The following is a 23,458-nucleotide window of genomic DNA, read 5'->3' on the forward strand; positions in this document are numbered from 1 at the left end:
TAATGCACAATTGCCCCAAATAAAAAAATTGCTAAAAGGAATGAAGCCAAAACCTAGTCCACCAATACTGCAACTAAATTGCTCTGCGGTAACATCCACCTGTCATCCACCTGTCTGGTGAATGAAATGCTACACTGAAATGCAATTATTTTAAAACACTTAAGAAAGATTGTTCTGTTTCTTTAATTATAAATCTATTTTCATCCATAAAATGGCAATGTCTCAGAAATGGTGAAGTCTTTTATTTAAAATACCAAATGCTGTAAATATATTGAATCAAGGAATTTCAGTTCTCATATCACAGTGTAGTTGTTTCCTCAACTCAGCAAGTCAGCTAAAATCCTGTATTAACCTTACAACTGCTCTATCAATCCCACATTGCATCAGCAATCCTTGCTAGTTCTGACTCCAAATCTCTAATCATTCATGCCTTTGACTTCCATCTATACTACCTTAATTAGATCTCCTATCTTTCACACAATCTATTCTAATCAAAAGTTTCACTGTCCTCATGATCAAATGAAGACTGTCACCCCCATTGTGAAAATCCCCCAGCTCTACAAGGCAGAATTAAGATGATTACAGGACTAAAAGGAAATCTCATACACTGGAAGTGGGAATGTTGACTGGTCCAGCCCCTTTGTAGAACAGTATGAAGGTTCCTCAAAATATTAAAAATAGATCTATGCATGACCTAGCAATTCTACTCCTAGGTTTCAACCCAAAGAATGCAAATCACGAAATTTGAAGGGATACATGTACTCGTAAGTTCTTTGCAGCATTTACAATAGCCAATTTATGGAAACAACCTTAGTGCCCAAAGAAAGAAGAGAGAATGAGAATAGTACTGAGCTATAAAAGAAAGGATGAACTCTTGCCATTTGCAACATGGATGGAACTACAGAATGAATGAAATGAGTCAGAAGGAGAAAGACAAATACTGTGTGATTTCAGTCGTAGGTACAACATAGAGGCACAAAAGAACTGACAAAACAAAACTAAAACAAACCCTAGAAATATGACTGCAGAATTGAAGTTACTAGAGGGGGAACACAAACATGGGGTAGAAACATTGCAGGGAGGAGGCCCAGTGGTCTACACCGTGGGTGCTTTGGAGGTGGGTGTGGTAACATATATCTGAGGAGGTGTGAACCCATTCCCCTATATCATATAGTGTTGTAAACCAATGTTACCTCAGTAAAAACCGATGGATGGATGGATGGATGGATGGATGGATGGATGGATGGATGGATGGATGGACGGACGGATACAACAGTTCCACCTTGTTTTGCTCCAGACGCTCTTGGTACATACTACTCTTATAACAGATAATTCTTTAATGCATTGCTGTCAAATGAAAATCTGCAAGTCACATATATAATTTTGTTCTAGTTAGCCTCATTGAGAAGGTAAAAAGAGATGAGTGAGTTTTAATAATTTCATTCAACCAGGTGTCCCAAAATACCATTTTCTACATGCAAATAATATAAAAACCTAACAAGTGATTCTACAACTTGTATGCTAATTCTCTGAAACCCAATATGCATTTTATGTTTATGTTTATATTTTAAATGTAGACACTAAGTTGTCATCAAAAATAATTGATTCAGATTTTCATATAAAAGTTATAGTTGAAAAGTAGATTTACATATCCCGATTGTTTCAAATGCGCTTGAAAGTTTTATGACTGCCTCAAATATCAACTTTTATTTTAAACTGAAATAAAAGTGACATTTAAAAATCAATCCCTCACCTTAACTCTATTTCAAGTGCTCAAGAGCCACGTGCAGCTTCCGGCTCTTATACTGAACAGAGCAGCTCTGCTGTGATTATTTGTTATCCATCCCTCTTTTCCACTCAATCAAACCACTTGTCATTTACTTGTACCCTTGTCATTGTCCAGCATCAGGACTGGCACATAAATGGCATCTTACAAAAGTTTGTTGACTGAGTAAGGAAAAGATCAATATGGAAATAACTTGATTGAACCACAACATTAAATGAAGAGCATTTTATGGTAAAGATTGTGACTTTATAAATATATACACATGCACATGTGTACAAGCAAAGAGGCCATCAATTAAAACTAAGTACATTTGATTTGTTACTGAGTCTTTTAATTAAAAAAATACTTCCTACATACTGATCCCCTTCTTCTGTGCCTTCATCTTTACCCCCTCCTTCTCTTTATGCATTTATGGGTATTCTATCCAATTAACACCCCACAATACTTGGTCATATTTACATTTCAAGTTGTTTTTTCTATGTCTTACCTTCTCAAATTATATTTAAAGCTTCTGATCATAGAAATGATTCCTTATACTTCACAACTATCCTAATACATGGCAAAGGTAATAACATAGTACAAGAATTTAATATATGACACACAAGCAATTCTCAGATGCCATCTTTTTCAGTATATCCTTTCTAAGTCAATTCCAGAAGCCTTGCCTGTCAGCATTTACAGTTATCCCACTATCTCTGACTAGCTGGGCCAAGAGACCAACCCCCAAAATCAGTTCTTCCTTATGTGCTACACAATGTGCTCTGCATGTATCATTAATTGTCCTTCACCTCCAGGGAGATGGCGTGATATTTCTAATCTCTGCTAAAATACTCCACAACCCCCAGTTATAGTGGGGGGCTACAAATGTGGACTTTCTGCAGCAGTTGCTTCCTGTTCCTGCACTTCCTCTATCAGCCATGGGGCTCCAGCAACAACATGGCAGAAAGGAATTCTGTAAAGGTAGAGATCTCTTTGGTCTTCTTAGTCATATCTCCCTAGTGACAACTAACTAACAAATCAATGCACACATACGTTTCCACAAAAGGGACTGCAATAAAATATCTTTTATTCTAATGTTGCTTGAATAAGAAAATACAAGTAAACACAAAGATGTCTTGGTGAATCAGTCACCGGGTTCCTGTAAGCCTGTGTCGGTCTTCTTTCTCTGTTGCTTGGGTAGCTCTTTGATGGCATCTATCTCTGCAGGAGTGAACTTAGGGGTTAGCATTACGGAGTCATAATCAAATTCTTCATCAAGTGTGAAGGGCTGAATTTCATCTCCAGGTATCTATAAAAGATCACAAAGGAGGAAAAACATATACAATCATTGTAAAGGAAGATAAAGTTGGAAACAAACTCCCTATTAATATTTAATTAAAACTTTTTTTAGACTTCAGCACTCTCAGCTGATTAAGCTGTTTTTAAGTAAAGGAATAAATTCAATTATTCAATTTGACCTAATTTAAGCCTCTTAATATGCCCCATTTGTACCATCTTGCATCTGAATGAATATCATTAACTAATTCCGCCCACGGCAAGAATCAGAAAGTCTCCCTTGTACATATTCATTACATTTTTACCACTTGTAGTGTTAGGACTGGAGGCATATGAAAAACTAAGATTTATGTTAAAATGTGAAAATATACCTTAAAATTGTATTGACTTTAAATAGATTTTTTTCACCACTTATTAAAAAAAATTGATCAATAAAACAATCGCAAAAGTAGAAATAAATTGAAGTTAATAAGCTTACTTCTTCAGATAATACCTAGAATCAGTGTGCCAAACAGTAAGAATTAAGCACAAAATACCACCTTAAGTTAAAATGTTCAGGGTCCGTTTCTCCTACCAAGAATTTTAAAAACATTACAGAATTTATCTAAAAGTCCAAGTCGCTGCAAAGAGATGTAATAGTTCTGCATCTATTTATTCATAACCTGTGAGTTTTAAAGACTTTCTAAAGGAAAGTAGATTTTTAAAAAGCATATTTTCTAATAAACAAAAAAGGAATGCTTTAAATTTCATTATATTACTTCCTAAAAAGTCCCTCCAAAAGCAAATGGGGTGTGATGTAATGAAATCATCTAGCACCTCTATATAGCTCTGTACTATGCATGGTGATGCTAAAATAATTGAAAATTATGGTTTATGCAAGAATGGAAAAAAAAAACCGCCCTGAAGCTATAATCAGCTTTAAATATTCTTGTGTGGAGAATGATCTCATTGAGTGGATCTTGCAATTCCTTGAAAATGGATCATATAGCTCAGAAACCATGTGCTGTTACTACAGGTGGGGAAAAAAAAACATGAAAGGTACATGTCTCCTATGTGTTCAGCAGTTTGTATTTTGCAGTTAGGCATTGTAGGGTAAGGTAAAAGGTATCAGGCTTTTCTGCCCTTCCGCCATCAGGATAGATGAGGGAGCCCTGTGATCCTGGGTGCATGCCTGATGGCGGGCACCTGAAGTGGGTACACCTGCGCTAAAAGACTGATAATATAAGGGTGGTGCAGCAGAGTGCGGTGTGGTGGTAGTGCGGTGTTAAGGGTGGAGGAGTGGAGGGTACGGAGGAGTGTTGGAGCGACTACAAACCACGGCGAAGAGCATGTGGCTGCTAGAACCGTTCATAAACCTGCTCAGAATGGGTTGGTTGCTTTACAGGCATGCATTGCTAATAGCAAACACCCAGTCAAATATAATCCTTTCTTAGTAAAACCAGCAAGAGAACAAATTTCAGAGACTTGCTCATTTCCTCCTTATTAGAAGAACCTGCAGGCTTCCCTGATAAAGATCATGACTGGAGAGTTCCCACCACCTGCCAGCCCCAGTCCTAGGGAGCTTGTGTGTACCAGCAGCCATCTCCAACAACCCTGCTGCTGACCTTAAAAGAGCTCTGAAAAATAAGGAAATTGTCCAGAGCCACACAATTAGTAAGGGAGAGAAGCAACATTTGAATCCAGGACACTTTGTTGCAGATAAAGTTTCACCTCAACAAAAACACAGCAAAAAGTCAGCCTTGAAGATTTTATTAAGCCAAATCATAGCTCCTTGGGAGAAAAGACCTTTTCTAAAAACAAACATAAATCACCTAAAGACAGAGGCACGTCCTGAGAAACATCCTCAGGCGACTTCACTGCTGGTGAATTACACAAACCTGATGGTACAGCTCGCTACACACCTGGGCTGCATGGTTCACAGTATCGCTGTGATCTAAACGATCCGCACCGTCTATCACAACATTCTCCCAGGTGCCACAGTGACTCTCTTCCAAACAGCGACTCTACACAGGAAGCGAATCTGCCTGCAGATGGACTGATCTGTCCATTTAAGTCACTTTCTGAGATTAAATATATCATCATCACAGCCAAAGTCACAGTCGAGCAACATTGCTGAGACTGGCTCAAATGAAGAAACACATTACACTCATTTCCTGTACATAAGTGGCCTTGCTGTGTCTGACGCTATTCAGCAGTAAGTGTAGAGGTCTGCAGGCCTGGCCACAACTCCACCCCAAGCTGACTGTAAGGAATTCTGGCAGAGGACAAGGAGTCCAGTATATGCAGTCTGCTGGGATGACTGCTTCCTGCCTTTCAGACCTGGCCTCAGGCCCAGCAACCACATTGCCCTAGTACGTCGAACCCCACCCTGAGGCCTCTAAAACCCGCCTAGGTTTACCGAGCCACTCTGACTAGTTGCAGTCACTTTGCCTTCACTCACTCCCTTTTGAGGCTGGAACACAGTTTCAAAGTAGACAAATCCACTGTGCTAAAATCCCAGTAATTCCATACTATAATATACCACCCTCCCCACCCGATTCCACCCCTTTGACATAAAACAAAGGATCCGCACAGCTCCACCTCCCTCCCCTTTACCCTTTAAATACTTAGTGAGTGTTTGATATTAGACTCTGGGAACACAAGATGAATAGAGCAAAACCTGTCCATGAGGTTTCATAACTTCAAGGAGAAGACAGAAATAAATGAATGAATCCAACATCACAGACCATGCTCTCTCTCCAGTATGCAAAGTGGGTTGCATAAGCATAGAGGGAAAGTGCTAAAGCTTAAATTTCTTGAAAATCCTACTAGCCTTCCCACTCATCACCCTACTGATCATCCACTTTGTTTTAGCAACCCAAATAGAGTAAGTAAGGCTTATATGTTGGACTCCTAAACTCTAGTAACAGTTAACTTCCATGCCAAAGTAGTCCTAGATATGGTCCAAGCCATCCTTTCTTCTCCATTTTCCCTGAGGTTCCAATAGACCTTGAGGCCATAATAGCCAACATTATGGTATACTAGAGATATAGGAATTTTCCTTAAATAGGAAATTCTTATTTTTCTTTCTTTTTGAGACAAATAAATTCTCTGTTAGGCAACATGATTTCTTTTCTCAGAAATAATATTTGTTGGGCCTCCCCTGGTGGTGCAGTGGTTGAGCGCTGGGATGCGAGGCTGCCCGCAGCCTCTGCAGTGCCGGTTCGATCCCTGGCCGCTGGCGAGGGTCCCACATGGCACACAGACCTCTCCTGCTGCGCCCGCTGCTCCCCTCAGCAGTGTATTTCGTCAGTCTGCCTGTTCTGTTCCCTGCTCTGTCTCTGGTGAATTCTCTCACCCTCCCGCGCTTCTGACTGTACCCAGTGCTTGTATAAATAAATAAATAAATCTTTAAAAAAAAAAAAAGAAATATTTGTTATTAATCAAAGCATTAGCAAGAAATAAAGTTTTGAGCTAGTCAACATATAGGATGCCCACATAAGAATTTTTATTTATAATCCACTTAAGGTATAAAATATGCTTAAATAAAATTTCCTTCACTTAGAAACTATTATTCATAGCAGCTATTATTAAATTAACTTCCCAGGTTATATGTCATACATGCTGAAATATAAAAGCAACAAACCAAGTAGAGTAACAATTTCATGTGTGCAATGCCAGAGTCTGACACTCAATGCATTTAAAGCCATTGGATTTGGGCTAAGACTGTCACTCCACACTGCAATGTGGCCAGTGCATCCCTATGTCAAAATGTCAGATGAACAGTCTCCTACAATCTTTTCGGTATTTTCCAATCCTTCCACAAACTGTACGTTTCCACTAATTTCTAGGCAGTGTGCTAGGTGCTGAGGATACAAAGATGAAGACCTGTATGAAATCACATAGAAATGAGGCAGACACATAAACAACTACTACAGTGAGACGTATAAAGCGCAAGTGGTGTATAGTTAGGGTGTGAAGGGAACAGAGAAAGGACACCCACCTGCTCAGGTAAGAAGGTATTTGGAAGGAATCAGATGTTTCCCAGAAGAGGTGATACCTGAGCAGAATCTTCAAGGTAACTATTAGTTAACAACTTAAAAGGATGAAGAGATTTTCAAACAAAGTGAAATCCCATGAGCAGACCATGCAAATAAGAGATTTTCACATGCATGGATCTGCCAGTAGTTTAGTATTGTCAGAGTATAAAGAGTAAGGCAGGGAACGGTAAGTGGAGAGGACAGCATCAGATAGTGACCGGGCTTATGTGCTGCTTATCCAAGAGAAGGTGAAAAGTCACTGGAGGATTTTTTTGAAAGCAGGGTAGATACTAGGTGATCTATGCATTTTCAGATAAATTCCTTCCTTCATTTAACTTTTAGCTATCTATGATGACACTGACACAGACATGTACAAACAGAAAGATGTTCTGCCTCTTTGGAGATTATATCCGGAGAGGTCACTGTGAAGATTAAACAGAGGGTAGATTTGTAATCAGGAGACTGTTGAGGCAGACCGGGCAAGAAATAATAACAGTATATTATTACCTTAAAATAATAAGAAGAAGTGTCACTACTATTAGCTATTAGCATGGCTAGGTACTGTTACGTGAACTTCCCAAACATTTCACTGCCAAAGAACAGGGCACTGGTAGCAAAGATTTGAAAATATTTTGAAAGTAAAATGGGCAGCACCTGATGACGGATGGAATATGGAAAAGGAAGAGTAGAATTGCAGGAAGGAAGCAAGGACAGATAAGCAGTTTTTAACATGCTGAATTTGAAAATACCCAAAGGAATCCAGGGGTCAATGGGCACTAGAACAGGTGGAGTGTCGGGGAAGATTCAAGATATTATATATAGTAGAAATGTCTCCATTGGGATTTGACAACTATAAGGTAACTGGTGCCCTTATTCTGAACACATCCAGACAGGTAACTGGAGCCAAGGATGTTTCTGCAGGATATTGAGTTGGGGAAAAGGGGAGAGGCAAGTAGTCCAGTGTAACAGTTTCTGAAAAGAGAGGAAAAAAGAATAGATACTTGCCGAAGAAGGGTCCAAAGCAAGGGAAGGGAAAGTTGGGTTCATTTTTGTAAAGGATGGGAGTACTTTGAACAAGTTTATATGCCGGAGGGGAATAAACTGATCAGAGAAGAAAAGAGAGAATGATTCTTATCCTGTTATACCAGAAAAATCACTCCTAGTAGGTAACGAGGGTTGTTCTCTTTATTTGTTCATTCAATAAATATTTATTGCAAGCCCACAATATGCACGACAGCACTAGTTCTGATCCTTTTTGCATTTTGATTAAGTTAGCTTATGAGGACACACATGAGTGACTTTAGAGTCTTCCAAGAAAAGGGGCACCTATGTAATTAAAGGGGAACTAGACGCACACTGCAATTCAGAAGCTATCACTGCAATCTCTGAAATGACAACTTTTAAAATCCAGTAAAGTTGCCTTTCCATTTATATTTCAGCTGTTGGCTACTGTGGTTTACTTTGGGAATTCTCTTCTTTCAAGTTAGGTTCATTCTAGGGTTCTAAACTATAAGATTCCACGGTTTTTCGATTACAAGCTGAAATTCTGATTTATTTCAAAGAGACGAATTTGTGCACTGGAACACCAAATCCCTTGCTACTGAACAGAAAACAACTGTGAATTAAGTTATTAACTTGCTACTTTTGCCTAAGGAGCTGAGAGAAATATGTGGATTTCAGGTGCCTAATTTCAAATCTAATTGAAATCTTTTTGTAACCTCTGAGGGAATAGAACTTGTACACATTAGAAAACTGCTAGTTTCTTTAAAATTGTTCATGTGACTTACTCTAACAGAGACACTGTTACAGGAGGAATTATTTTCATTCATAGCACCCGCAAAGCAAATTAAAGAAAACAGAACTAATGCTCAAGCCAATAATATCAACATTTAGCTATAGGCTATCTCACAAACAATATGGTAAATACACTGCTTTTATAGGTGAAAATTTTTAGAGTCCCATTATGAATTGGAAAAACAGAAAATCTCCCATTAAAATACTATAAAATTATATTCTATGACTTCTTCTATGGTTAGGGGTTAAGGAGGGAGAATTCACATTTTTTTTTCCAAAATGTGAACTCTTTTGTGCTATATAACTGTTCAAGAACTTCTAAAATTCATCAAAATTGAAATTTAATATCCAGAGTAATAGTATGGTTGTGAATACAGTAAGTACAGTAAGATAGAAAGTGGCATACTCTTGGAAAATAACTCTAAGTGGAAATGTAGATGTATAAAACGAGTGATAAAATTAGGGGAAAAAATTAAATTGGTCCAATCCAGATCAGAAGTTGATGGATTCTCATTAGGCAATTAAGAGGAAATCAGGATATTAAGCATACATTTTTATCATTTGAGACTGAAGTCATAAAAAGCACCTACCTCTCCAGTACAAAATAGCCCTTTGGCAAGTCCATTATAGGGCATTTGCTGGAAATTGATGAACAAATTCCTTTACTGGCACTGGGTGCTTTAAAATTAGATTAATGCTATTAAGCCAAGGGAAATTTGGTGCACTATTGTCATCCCACACAATTCTGAAAAGTTCTCTAACAAATAGTGACTAGAAATAAAAATTCCAACCATAATATTACTCTGGATATTTTTAAAAAAGCAAATTTAGGGCCTCCCCTGTTGGCGTAGCACTTGAGTGCTGGGCTGCGTCTGCAGCACTGCTTCATTCCTCAGCCGCCGGCGAGGGTCCCACCAAAAAAAAAAAAAAAGCAAATTTATTCATCTATGGCTCATGAGTTTGCCAACACAAAAAAAAATGCTTATATCATTTTGACTCCCACATTTAAAAATGTTCACATTTTCTGGTAAGAAATTTATAAGCTTTTTAAAGACACAATCACCTGAAGGGTTTTAACTTTTATTTTATTGACTCTTTCATAGATTTCAGGAATTATTTCCATTTTTTAAACCTGTCGACTGAAAGCATTTTTTAAATTTTTAAAGGAAAAAAAAACCACATGTATAGTGCATATACTACTGGATGTCAATGAACAAAATTTCTTTTTTTTTTTCAGATTTGAACTTTTATTTTTTATTCTTATATTCCCCATACAATTGCAACCCCCTAATTTTGACCCCTAATCCTCCTTTCCCCACTCCCAAAGTGAGTCTCTGGTTCATAGTTGTTTGTTGATTTTGATTTTTTTCTTTCTTACAGTTATTCTTTTTTCCTGGTCCCTCATTTAGGTTTTCTAGATTCCTGTTATGAGTGAGACCATCGGTATTTTTCTTTTAATGAACAAAACTTCTACGAGAAAAGAGCATTTTAAACTTGAAATGTGTGAGTTATTTCTGATTGACCAACTATTTCCAAATAGAATATCTGCTAGTGGAAGCTAGTACCTAAATGACTAAATAATCAGGAAACATCCTGCGGGTTTTATTTGAAAGCAATAACAAAAACCTCTTAACAACTTCTTGTACCTGAGCTCCTTTAAAGTTGGAGTAAATAAAAAAAATAAAGTTGGAGTAAAAAGGGCTATAAATGTCATTTCCCATACCAACAGCCTCAGCGGATGCACATTTGTTTAGGATATATAGAAGAGATGCAAATGATGGCAAAAAAAAGACTTGAATCATGCTTTGGGGAGAGTTAACATGTGCAGAAATTCCATTCTCCTGCATTTCCCCCATGAATTGACAAGGCCCGATGACATTTCCTAGCCTCCTTTGTGGTTTAATAAAAATATGTGAGTAAGTGGTTGCCAATGCAATGGGGCAGAAGAGCACAGTCCTGAGTCCTAAACCTTGGGGGGACATGCTGCCCTTTTTGCTCTCAAACCCTGTCCTATCAGGTAAGACAATGAATGACCGTTACGGGACAAGCACTGAGGATAAGGTCCTAAGGCATAGTGGAGATTCAGAGAGAAAGAACCTACTTCCCTGCTGACCCCAGGGAACAGAGTAAGGGCTCATTGGAAAGGCTCTCTACAAATTGTTAGATGAGAGAAAGGTCTATTCCCTTTCAGCCACTGAATTATTGTTGGGATTCTCTACTATAGCAGTCTGGCTTTACCCTAACTAATACAAAATATTTATAGGATGTTAGAAACAATTATTTTGAAAAAAAAAATGGTCAGCTCAGATTGAAAGAGATAAAAAAAACTGTCCATGTGCTCTGTTGCAAAGTCCCCAGGTAGCACTGTCCTCTAGCATGGCACACATCATGAAACAAAAATAGTTTCCACATAAAAACATAATTGCTCTCTGTGCTTTAAAAGAAACACAGACATCAGAGAGAGACAGCAGTGAGAAAGACCCAATTAAGCAGCTTAAATTCTAAATTTTCCCAATTCTGAGAAAAACTACAAAGCTACATGGGTAGAGTGACATTTCTCTGAAAGGACAAATTAAAGAAATCAAGGCAGTTTTGAGACGGATTGATTCCCCATGGAGTACCTCTTCCATTTGTTTGTCGACTCTTTTTACAGTGGACCTTGGCTTTACATCAGGGCCAAGGGGCCGGGCCATGGAAGGAATATAAGAAGGACCATCAGTGTTTACGTCCTGCTCCACTTCACCTGGAAGCAGCAGCAAATCTGTTGGGTACAAAATAATTTGCTTGATCCTTGCACCAAGTTCACAATTTTTTATTTTTAAGATTTATTTATTTATTTATACAACCACTGGGTACAGCAGAAGTGCGGGAGGGTGAGAGAATTCACCAGAGACCGAGCGGGGAACAGAACAGGCACACTGACGAAATACACTGCTGAGGGGAGCAGCGGGCGCTGCAGGATAGGTCTGCGTGCCACGTGGGACCCTTGCCAGTGGCCAGGGATAGAACCGGCCCTGCAGAGGCTGGGGGCAGCTTCGCAGCCCAGAGCTCAACCACTGCACCACTGGAGAGGCCCCAAGTTCACAATTTATCTAAATCATCTAAAAGCCTATAATGGTCAAAAGAATGAAACAAAATGAACTCAAGTAAGAAGCTGCATTTCACAACACCTATCCTTATTTTGGAACTTAAGGGATTCCCCTCCCTTTTTATAAAATAGAATCCATCTGTACATTTATTTTTATCTTATTTCTGCAAAGCCATATCCCATCTAAAAGGTGTGGGAGAAACACACCTCTCACCCCCAACCCAATTTTCTCCCTATGTAGAAAAATAAAGCAAGAAGATGCTACTTTTCCCTCACTTTCCCTATTTTCCTGAGGGGTAAAGAGAAAGAAATGGAGTACTTATTTCATCCTGTAACAATATGGCAATATTTCAAAAAAATATATTAAAAAACAATGATGCCAGAAGGAAAGAACTTCAACTTTCAACAGAAAAATGAAATACTCTGTCATATTCAGAATACATGGTCTAATTTTCAACCCTTGCAAACAACGTGTTTCCAGCTTGTTTAGCACAATCAAAAGAATTCAATAACAATCTTGGTTTTCTGATCGATCCATTTTAAGTGGATACAATCCCTTATTATAAGTGGGTATAAGTGACAGGACATGAAAGCATCACAGAAACTGATGATCTTCAACAGTTTTCTTTAAAGAACACAACAACAAAATAGAAACACAACAGGTTTTCTTCTGTAAGTTTTCAGAGAACCAGAGAGCTGCTGGAGCTGGCCAATAACTTGCAGCTGGCTCAGGATGATGCTGCCTGCTACTCGATGATCATCCTAATTAAGACACTAATTAAGTTCTCAGTGGAAATGATTAATTAACAACAGGCATGCCTTCACTGTTGCCAATGGCAGCATATAGAGGGAGATAACTGAGCAGGTATTGATATTCAAAACCTGAAACTTACTTGAAATATATTTCTCATAACCACAGAGATCACCTTCACAAAAAAACATGATTACAAAATTTGAAAGACTTCAGCAACAGAGGACACAGCCTAGAAACTGAGAATGTGGGTGGGGACATGGTGACAAAGGTATTTCTATGATTAATTAGTGAAATCATAGGGTATGATCTAATGAATGAGCACAAGTATAAACAACAGTAACAGCCAACACTTATGAGCTGATATTGCATATGCATTAACTCAAATAATTCTCCCAACAGCTCTGTTATTGTGTTACAGGATAGAGATCTAAGCACTGACAGTAACCTCATTTAAGGTGCCACAGCTTGAAAGTGGTGGAGCCAGGGAGTGTGTCTGCAGAGCCCACACTCTTAATTCACAATGTCACATTATGAACTTGTTTTAAATAAGCATTTTCAGTACTATTACTATTGTTGAAATCTATCAGATTATGCATCCAAACTCAAGGCCAAGAAACGTCACTAGTATAGCATAGCCAGCATAGCCAGCATTAAGTGCACTTCAAAAAATTATACCCAAAGAAGCAAGACATTTTTTAAGAAGACTTATTAATTTATGCATACAAGAGCTGGAGTACAGGCCAGAGGCGTTGGGGGTGAGAGGATTCACCAGAGACAGAGCGGGGAATAGAACAGGCAGATGGATCGAACAGGCAGATCGCTGCTGAGGGGAGAAGCCAGTGAGACAGGAGAGGTCTGCTGCGCCATGTGGGTTGCTCCCTGGCAGGCCAGGGATCAAACCCATGCTGCAGAGGCTGTGGACAGCCTCACAGGCTGCATCCCTACCCTTTGCACTACCAGGGAGGCCCTAAAAGAAGCAAGATTTTTAAACTCGATAAGATTGGTGGAACGACTGACTTTCTAATGTACCTACTTGAGATGAAAGCCAAACTCCCTCACTGAGCTCCCTGGTGTACCTGCTGAGGACTGGCACACCTGGCTAGGAGCCTGCCAACAACAAAAGCAAGAAGAGAAGGTTCAGGTCTCATAATATGCAAACCAATTCTACCAGACCCATCGGCCTGCCAGTGCAAACATCAATTCAAATGTGAACTCAAAATCAACTCTATTTTCAGGAATATTTAAAAATCTGATCTACAATATTGTGCACTAAGGAGGACAACTCCAATTCCTCTGCTGAAATTCTTCACCTCCCTAATATGCTTGCAAAGGAAATAGAATTTTCAACAAAAGTGGTTACTGTCATAAAAAATTCTACTCTATAGAAACAATTCCTTCAAGGCAATAAGATGCAGTATCTCCACATTTAAAATTCTTGTCAACTGTTTCTTTAGTGTAAAAGCAAAATGCAGAAATGCATAACTACTGGTGCCTAACACAGCACCTTACACATCATAAATTCTCAACAAATACTTGCAAGCTAGGAAGCTAATTTCCTGCATCTCAACTTTCAAATTAAATAGCAAGTATCAAGAGTCTATCAATATCTATAGAACATTATGGATGGTGTAAAATATGCATATCACTAACACTCAAAAACTAAACTTTGTTATGAGGATAAGATTTTCCCCCATAAAATCAATCAGAGAATAATCAAGAACAAAACTGAACAGCTTTAACTCTAAAAAGGAAAGATTTATAAAAAGAATGAAACCAATAAATTTGATGGGAATAGTCGGGTAAGACATATGTTACAGGAGCCACCTTATCTTTCAGCTATTTTAAAAATCATGGATTATTTATATTACTTGTATTCTCTTGGGGGGAAATGATTATAAGAATCAATGGTGGGGAATTTAATTTCTGAAATTCTCTATAAAACTTTCTAAAACTAAAATTGAGAAGCTCAATCTGGATTGTATTCACTGCTCTTTGTAAAACAATCAAAGGCCTTGCTTTTATCTTAACTCAATACCACCATTTTGACTTTTATGCATGCAATAGCCAAGGCAACTCTCAAATATCAAGTAGATGTTGGATGGCAAGACTGGTTGCAAGTATTTCAATCTCTTCTTTCTCAACTACATGATAAGAACTTGCAATATTTGTAAAGTATGTGTTCATAAGTATACAACATAAAGTATACTCATACCACTTGTCTTTCCATATTTAGTCGATGACTAGCAAGTCAAAGGCTATTATAGGACATAATCAAACCTGACATATGATTTAAAAAGTAAGCAATCTACCTTATATCTGGTAATACAGACAATAATGATATTTAACCTTCCTAGTATCTTCATAAAATTAACCAATCTGTTCCTTTATTGTCATGTAGGAATAGCCAAAATATCCTGAAATGTAGGGACTGCCTGAGACCATAAAGACATAGATAAGAAATAAATTAATCTATAATCTATGCATTCCATGAGAAAGGAACCAGATTGGTTTTATTCACATTTGTTAAATATTTGTTGACTAATAGTCCCTGATCATTTATAGGCTACATACATATGCTCATAGCTGTAGATAAATACAGAATTTTGGAGACTGACACCTTCATTAAAATTGGGAAATGAGTGTCAAACAAGGCTGCCAATCTTGGAGCAGAAATCAGTTGCCCATTCTCGTTCAACACAATCAACCACATGACAGTATAATTCTAAGAACAAGATCTCAAATAGTCTCTTCAGCCAATAATATTCATTCAGAGAACAGGCTGGAACAAGTGAAAGGGAAAAAAAAAGGGAAAAAAAGGTGACCAGAAGATTCTTTCTACTTTAGTGCCCTCAGCATAGTAACTATCTCAAATCATTTTTCTGTTAAACAATCTAGAGCATGACAGTAACTACCCATCAGCTTAACTAAGTCTCTCAAATCCAAAGCAGGAAACAACCATGAACTTGATATCCAATAAAACAGGGCACCAAACTTTGCCACAAAGGTTACCCTAAGACAATTGGTCACCACCAGGGCCCTGGGCTGGCTCCTCTGGAAAAAAAAAGAAATGTCTCTACATGGGATGCCAGAATGATAAACCAAACACCGGGAAAGAATCATGCTCGTGAATCTTGGAGAATATTTATGAAAGTGAATAGGGTGAACAAATAAAGTCAATGTTAGAAAAACAATATGAAACTCACTGCCTTGTTGCCCAAGGCAAATCTGTTGCTTAAACAATAACAACAGAATCTAATCAGTAAACCTCTCAGCTGCCAAAATTATACAAGCAACTTGCCTATTTAAAATGTCACATTTCCCATCTGATATAAATATTTGCCTTCTGCTCGCATTCCTGAAGTGTAATACAAATTAGGCTCAAACTAAAATTCACCTTGGCACAAACTATTTTTTTTTCCTTTCAAATGACCCAGATTGTGCTTTTTGAAAATTGTGAAGCCCTGGTGGTCTTTTCAGTAATTGGAATAGATCACTGAAGCCTAGGTCGCTTTTCAGTCTAGTCTTTTCACATTATTTTACATGTGGGAAAGTCCTGACTACCTTACTCAAGTCCATTGAGACTTGGTTCAGCCTCAGTAACCTTTTAAGACACAAATGCAAGATGGCCTGTTATCGGATTTCTGGAAAAATCATACTAATGAGAACTTTATGCAAATTTTTTAAATAAATAAATGGATACAGTAATAGAAAAATATAACTTGAAAAAAACATCTAAAGCAAACAATGTGAAAATAATGGAAAAGGTAACAAAACTAATTTAAAAGATTGATAGAACCAAAATCAGATTCGTTGGCTATGTCAGTTCATGTCAGTATATAGACCTTCTCATTACAGGCAGGAAGCAAGAAACTTAAATTCTTGCAAAAATGCCCAGTCCACGCACTTTTGTGCCCTCCTGTCAAATGAATTTTGTATTGCACATGTACTACATGCAGGCTAGAAACATTTGTCTACAAGAGTCATCTACAGACAAACTCAGAATCTCCTGGGATAGTGCTTTAAAATGCAGTTCACCGGTTGCCACCAAAGGCCCTCTGTTTTTTTTTTTTTTTTATAGAGGCATGCTTTATTTATTTGTTTGCTGGTTTGTTTGTTTGTTTTGTTTATACATGCACTGGGTACAGTCAGAAGCGCGGGAGGGTGAGAGAATTCACCAGAGCCAGAGCGGGGAGCAGAGCAGGCAGAAGGACCGAAGTACACTGCTGAGGGGAGCAGCGGGCGGCAGGAGAGGTCTGCACGCCATGTGGGACCCTCCTCTGGTGGCCGGGGAGCAGCCGGGGATCGAACCGGCGCCGCAGAGGCCGCGGGCAGCTTCGCAACCCAGCGCTCAACCGCTGCGCCACCGGGGAGGCCCAAGGCCCTCTGTTTTAGACTTTTTCTTGGGAACAGAACCCAGGTTATCTGCATTTTTAACTAGTCTCTCTCCTCCGCCCCAAATCATCCAAAATCCAAAACCGGGTGCTTGCTCTACAAACATGGCTTTCAGATAAACCCTTCCTATCCCTTATAATCCAGTCAGAGCCCCTATGCTGCTCATATAGAAATTCAGAGCTGCCTAGGATATGAAAGTTAAGAGAACTTCTCCCTGGAGCATGTGATTCCCTCAGATCTCTGATCTCACTTGAACCAAGTAAGTAACAGAAAAATCTGCAAAGTCTACTAGTTAGTAGAGTACTCAAAAAACAATCCTTTGAATGCAGTAGGACGCTGTTTGGAATTAGAATAAAATATTAATTGCATCTAATTACTAAAACCTCTCAAAGTCTGGGAGCCAGGGAAGCCAGAGCAGGGGGCTTATAAATCAGATCAGGTTCCAGAGTCACTATCTCTAAACCAACTATACCCACTAGCTTTAAACCCTGTCTGATTATACATAAGCCACCCTCCCCCAACAATAATGGTCCTCATCATTTTTGTGACACTGAAAGACTGTAAACAACACTTAAAGGCCAGCGATCAAACACCCATAGAAACTGCCCCTTCCTTAACATTCAACGTTGACTTTGAGATTTTCTTACATATTAAGTCAGGAATGAGTTTTTGAAAACAAATAGCTCTAATGTTGAGCATATTTCAGAAGGCCTTCAAGCAACAAAGACTGCCTATGCTTACACAGAAGTGTTTACCAAAAAATAAAAAAGCCCTCATCTATACTCACCTCAGTGGAGTAGCATAAAGTCTCTCCTGGCCCAAATCCATATGGAAAAAAAGACGCAGTAGAAACATTTACAATGTCTTCAGTAGTAAATAGTTGGTTTACATGTTTGAAAAATTTTATAAAACCAAACATTTGGAATTTATTCTTTTTTGCTTATTTTATTATCAATCCAGATATTTTACGCTCAATTCATATTTTCGCATCATTCAAAAATAATCTCAGGCCTCCCCAGTGGTGCAGTGGGAGGCATGGCGCTGTGAGGCTGTCTGCAGGCTCTGCAGCACAGGTTCAATTCCCCACCAGCCAGAGAGATACCCACATGGCACGGTAGACCTCTCCTGTCTCACCCACTGCTCCACTCAGCAGTGATTTTGGTCGTCTGCCTGTTCTGCTCCCGCTCTGTCTCTGGTGAATTCTCTCACCCTCCTGTGCCTCTGGCCTGTACCACAGTTCTTGTATAAATAAAAATAAATCTTAAAAAAATGTCAATTTAGATTATGATGTTTCAAAGAATTGAAGTCTTAAATGGCTCTGCTTACGACAATTATTCAAAGTTCAATCATCTGGTAAATTGTGAGGAGGAGGAGCATCTTTATTTCAGTTAAGACTACTTTATAATTGTCAATAGATTTTTACCTTTCAGCTGAAATCTTTGTTATTGAAAAAGAAAATGCATGACTCCAGATTTCCCAGTCTCAGGGAAGTAGAAGTAAGGATTTCCAAAAAGTAAAAAATGAAAAGAAAAAAAAAAAGGAAAAAGAAAGGCTGTCTAAAGTCTTATTTGTAGTTTTTAGAAAGAGGTCAAATCACATAGAAAGGAAGCAGAAAGCATACCGTTGCTCATTTGGGGCTTAATCTCTTCATCCATGTCCAAATCTTCTAAATCTAGGAAATTGTCTACCTAGAAAAGGATTAACATCATTTTTATGCATATTAGGTCTAAAGAAAAAAAAGGCAATTAAGAATCAGTGAATCTATTTCCACAACACTCAACGGAGCAACAGAATCCCCTTTTCTCATTAACTGTTGAGTCCCAGCTAAAGGTCTTTGTGTTCACTGTGCTTTCCCAGAGATGTGTGAAAGAAGCAGTAAATTTGGAAGTTGGCCTGGATTTTGTAGGCACCATAGTAAGATCTCTATACTGAAAGGGAAAAAACAGTCTGGGGAGTTTTTGAAGAGAGACTTTGTTCCAGATTTCATCCCAACATATATACCACCACCAAGACAGTCCAAAAACAGTGTCTCTGTTTTTTGGTTGGTTTTATTGCTTTTGCTTCTCAAGCAAATGGTTTTGGTGAGTCTGGCTATTATCATAATAGTGTGTTTTTCACTCAGAAGAGCCAAAAAGAAGAAACTAAAGGAAGCGGGAAAGAAAAGTTCATTCAAAATAAAATCATCCTGCCCCAGGTAAATCACGAGAGGTGAATAGGGCAAAAAATCAAGTGTTCTCTCTTTCAAGCAAATAAAACTGAAAATTACTTCAAAGGTAAAACGCAGAGCAAGTGACCTTTACAGACACAATAGCAGCATTTCAATGAAAAACTATTCCACGTGGAATATGGCTTTCCACTGCAAGCTGACAATGAGACATTTTAGATGAATAGAATGGTAACATTTCAGACATGAACTAATTAATCTCAGGTGAATATCAAAGAGTGTAAATAAGAAAATTATTTCACTGCTGGCACAAAGGAGATCTAGTAAAGGTGTAATGTCGAAGGCCTTTTACGTCCATGATCTGAAACATGTGCATAACAAAATACCTTAAAATCACAAAGTTAGATCTCATAATTGGAATTTGAAAAGACAGCCTGTGTCTATCTTCTTTCAGATCGACTTGCCAGACCATGCCTATTACATAGGAATTAAAATGGTTGTTTCCATTGCTAGTAAGTACACAACAGCAGTAATTTCCTGACAACCAAGTGACAGCAAAAAAAATCATCTTCCATCGAATGGTTTTAATACTAAAACTTGAGAATCTGTTATAATGTCTTTTTTCTGAATGATATTTGTTAAGAGGAACCAGATGCATGTTGATCAAAGCACCCTTTCCATTTGTTAAACTTTGAGGAAAAAAGACCCAGAACCCAGACAACCAAACAGAGTTTACATATTCAAATACCAATTAACAAAAAAGTCTAAGAATAAAAATATACTAAATTCTCCAACATTGTATGAGAGACAGCAAATGAGTTCTGTTTCTATGTTTTTCTCATATCTTATCATGGAAGAACACTGAACCATGCCTTACCTTCACCTTTCCTGCCCTATTCAGATCACCTTGCAGGAAAGTACCAACTTTTTGGCCTTCATCCAACACTATCTGGAAAACAAAACAAAACAAAAAATAGTAAAGACATATTGATGTGGAAATTAAACAACCAAAAATAAAAGAACTGATCTTACAGCCCTTCATACGATATAATGCCCCTTCTGGTTTCTGTTAATGAACTACACATGATGAAACAGATTCACTAAGATATAGCAGTGGGCAGGGAAAAGGTCTCAGGAAGTCTGACTTCTACGTCTGTTCTCCAGACTTACCCATGGTGTAACCTAAAATAGATTACTTAACTTCAGTTTTCTCATACTTAAAATAGAAACACTTCCCAACTCATTACCCCACTTTACATCCCATCCCAATGATAAATGAGAGCATGCAAATATAACACTTTTAGGTTATTAGAAAACAATGCCATTGAACAATTTTTTGCCTCTCACATGCTGGTAAATGATCAAATAAATAATTCTTTTGTCAAAGATTGCCAGTAGAAAGTGAATCCTGGGAGGTGGTGGGGGTGGATTTAGGGTGGGGAGAGTGAGTTTTCGTCCCACAATCATCCCACTGGAAGCAAGTTCTAGAATTAGAAAATTGTAGGTATCCAGGTTAGAAATGTGTAAACCTCCATATCCCTAACACATAGATTTTCAGTTTCTTTATTAAAAAACTCAATCTCATATACATTCTACCCATAATATATAAAGGAAAACATGATAAGGTAGAAAATTAAAAGCTCAAATAGTTTAAAGGGTATAACTTTTTTCACTAGGCTTATTTGATAATTAAAAACCACAGCTCAGGAGAACATGAAGAGTGTCTGTAAGTCTTAGAGATTAGGAAGAGAGTAACCAGCAAATCCAACTTGGAAAACCAAGTTAACAGATTCAACTTTAAGTTTGAAAGAGATGAATCCATGACACTTATAAGAAAGTCCCATTTTACATAGAGAATTATGGAAGGGAACTCTTTCTGTCCCTAAAAGAAGATACACTAAAAAATACAAGTAAATACAAGAAGAATAAGAGGGTGGAAGATCCTTAAGAGGTTTCTAATAAATTGAGGCTAACCAAGTTACCATTATAAATGCTGACTGTTGAAATGATGAGCTGTAATAATGATTTCAATGGTGTCCCCTGCTGCACTCCTTTCAGAGTTAGGCATCAGAGTTACTTATCCAATAGTCATCTGATCTTTTCTTATGATCTTAGGGTCTTTTTTTAAAAAATGTATGCTTTTTAATTGAAGTTTTTAGACCATTTCTATAACTGTGCTATTGTTTTACCTGTTCCTCTTCCAATGTATTATGAAGAAAAATAGTTTTATTTCTAAGATGGTCATTTGGTTCTTCTTCATGAGTAAATTTTCTTGACATAAATATGTGTCCTGCAGAATCAGCTCCAGATGCTCCTCTTTTGGGCACATTATCTTCTGGAATGATGTTACATAATATTAGAAAATTTGTAAGAGAAAAAATTAAATTTGAAAATTATTCACAATACAATATGACAGAAAAGCTGCAACAAAATTTTTCCAGTGGTCATCTTTCCAATCTCTTATATAGGCATCCATTCATTTCTAAAAATCAAATGGAATTTTTCTGTATATATTGTGTTATAACTCAACCTGACAACAGCATTTCCTTCTGTATTACTGAATACAGAATTACTGTATTACTGAATACAAATTATATATCCTACATAAGTTTAATGGCTAGAAAAGTCCATTGTACAAAAGTAACATAGATGACTTAACCATTCCTTTATTTTCAACTATTTAAAGCCATAAACAAGGAATACCTTCATACTACTAAATCTGTGCCCATTGTGATTTTCTTTTTAGGATACAAAAAAAGAATCTAAGATTAATCCAAATTAAAAAGCTGAGGAAATTATGGTATCATGATGCCATTAACACAAATGGAAGTGGGTGGGGGGGGGTAAATTCTGATGAGAGAGCGTCAATTAAGCTTCAGACAGGTCATATTTGAAGACTGAGGGAAATGTTAAAATCAGAGGCAGGTATCAAACTATAAAACAGCCTAATCCGACAAAGTGACCATTGTTTATTGCTCAAGAACTACTAATTCTCCATTGGCATAGCCATTGGTGAGATCCTTATTGTTCTAAGGATCACAACTTGGTTCAAGTGAAGAGAGATCCTTTGTTTACTTCTGAATACCCCATTATTAGTACAACTAAGATTTGCAGGGATGTCAATAGGGCATTAGCACAGAAATAACCACTGGGAAGCAGAGGTAAAGTAACCTAGACAAGAATACATTACAAACTCAGTAAGCCAGGAAGGGAAAACGCAAACATCTGCATGCATCACTTTCTCTTTAACAGGATAATATTATGAATAACACAAGCTCACACCAACTCTCCCTACTGCTTCCTACACCAGCACCTATGACTCCTAACAAGCTGCTAGCCACTACTAATCTCTAGAAATTAATGTGAAGCACCAGCTTTAGGTGCTGGAGATAAAGGGACTGAGGATCTGAGGAAGGTAAGGGGAGGGGTTTTGATAATAATCCTGGAGTAACTAGCACTATAAAAGATAAATGAGGAAAGCATCGATTGAGGACTTCTCCTGACTTCTTCTTTTATAGCAAACAGTCCTAAGGCAAAGATAAACAATGGTAGCAGAGTGGGAAAAGGCAGGCATGAAGCTGCTTGGAAACCAGAGGAGTTATCTGGAGAATGCAGGGCTCCTAAAACGGCATCTAAGTTACAAGCAAGAAGCCTTCCTGGGGCTACCTGTCATTCCTCAGTGCATGTTCTAATAGAGATGGAAGAGTTTCGGTGCTTCCTGCTTAGCCTTTAAGGCTCACACAACCTAAATCTAGCATTTACTAAGAAAATACTATGTACCCAGCATAACACCAAGGCCATAGCCTATTGACGTAAATACTTGAAAAGCACAGTGATATTTGGGAAGAACAGAGTCTTCGAAAGGACAAGTTTGATTTATTCTCATAATAATTCAATGTACTCCTCTACCATTCCAGTGAATACCAGACACTTGAAGATAACCAGATGAAACTCCTCTGAAATAAAGAGCAAAGAGCAAAATAAAATGAATCCCCAGTTTCTGATGCTGATGTTGAACTACTATGGGGGTCTCAGAGTAACAAAGTTTCTTGTTCCCTCTTTAAAAACTTTTCCTTCTATAAACATAAAACTTTCACTTTTAAAATATGAGAAGATTCAGAAAAGAACTTGTTGTATCTCTGGTTGAACCTACAGTTTACAGCTCCTTCCTCAACCTTAAAAGTAG

General features: G+C 37.9%; 1 protein-coding gene across 3 annotated transcripts in view; it reads right to left on the minus strand.

The window, feature by feature from the left end:
• Positions 1 to 1,756: 1,756 nt before the first annotated feature.
• IFTAP (intraflagellar transport associated protein) overlaps positions 1,757 to 23,458 on the minus strand; it is a 52,147-nt gene continuing 30,445 nt past the window's right edge. For all 3 annotated transcript variants that reach the window (XM_037522444.2, XM_037522442.2, XM_037522443.2), the window contains 5 exons: positions 21,462 to 21,607; positions 20,150 to 20,221; positions 18,730 to 18,796; positions 11,496 to 11,635; positions 1,757 to 3,074 (listed from right to left, as the gene is read on the minus strand). In XM_037522444.2, the coding sequence (XP_037378341.1) occupies positions 2,910 to 3,074; positions 11,496 to 11,635; positions 18,730 to 18,796; positions 20,150 to 20,221; positions 21,462 to 21,607 (590 nt within the window). In that variant the 3' untranslated portion in view covers positions 1,757 to 2,909. The remainder of the gene's footprint in view (positions 3,075 to 11,495; positions 11,636 to 18,729; positions 18,797 to 20,149; positions 20,222 to 21,461; positions 21,608 to 23,458) is intronic.

The sequence above is a fragment of the Talpa occidentalis genome, unplaced genomic scaffold (genome assembly GCF_014898055.3).
Source record: "Talpa occidentalis isolate TD23 unplaced genomic scaffold, MPIMG_talOcc4v2.1 talOcc4.3, whole genome shotgun sequence".
NCBI classification, from domain to species: Eukaryota; Metazoa; Chordata; class Mammalia; order Eulipotyphla; family Talpidae; genus Talpa; species Talpa occidentalis.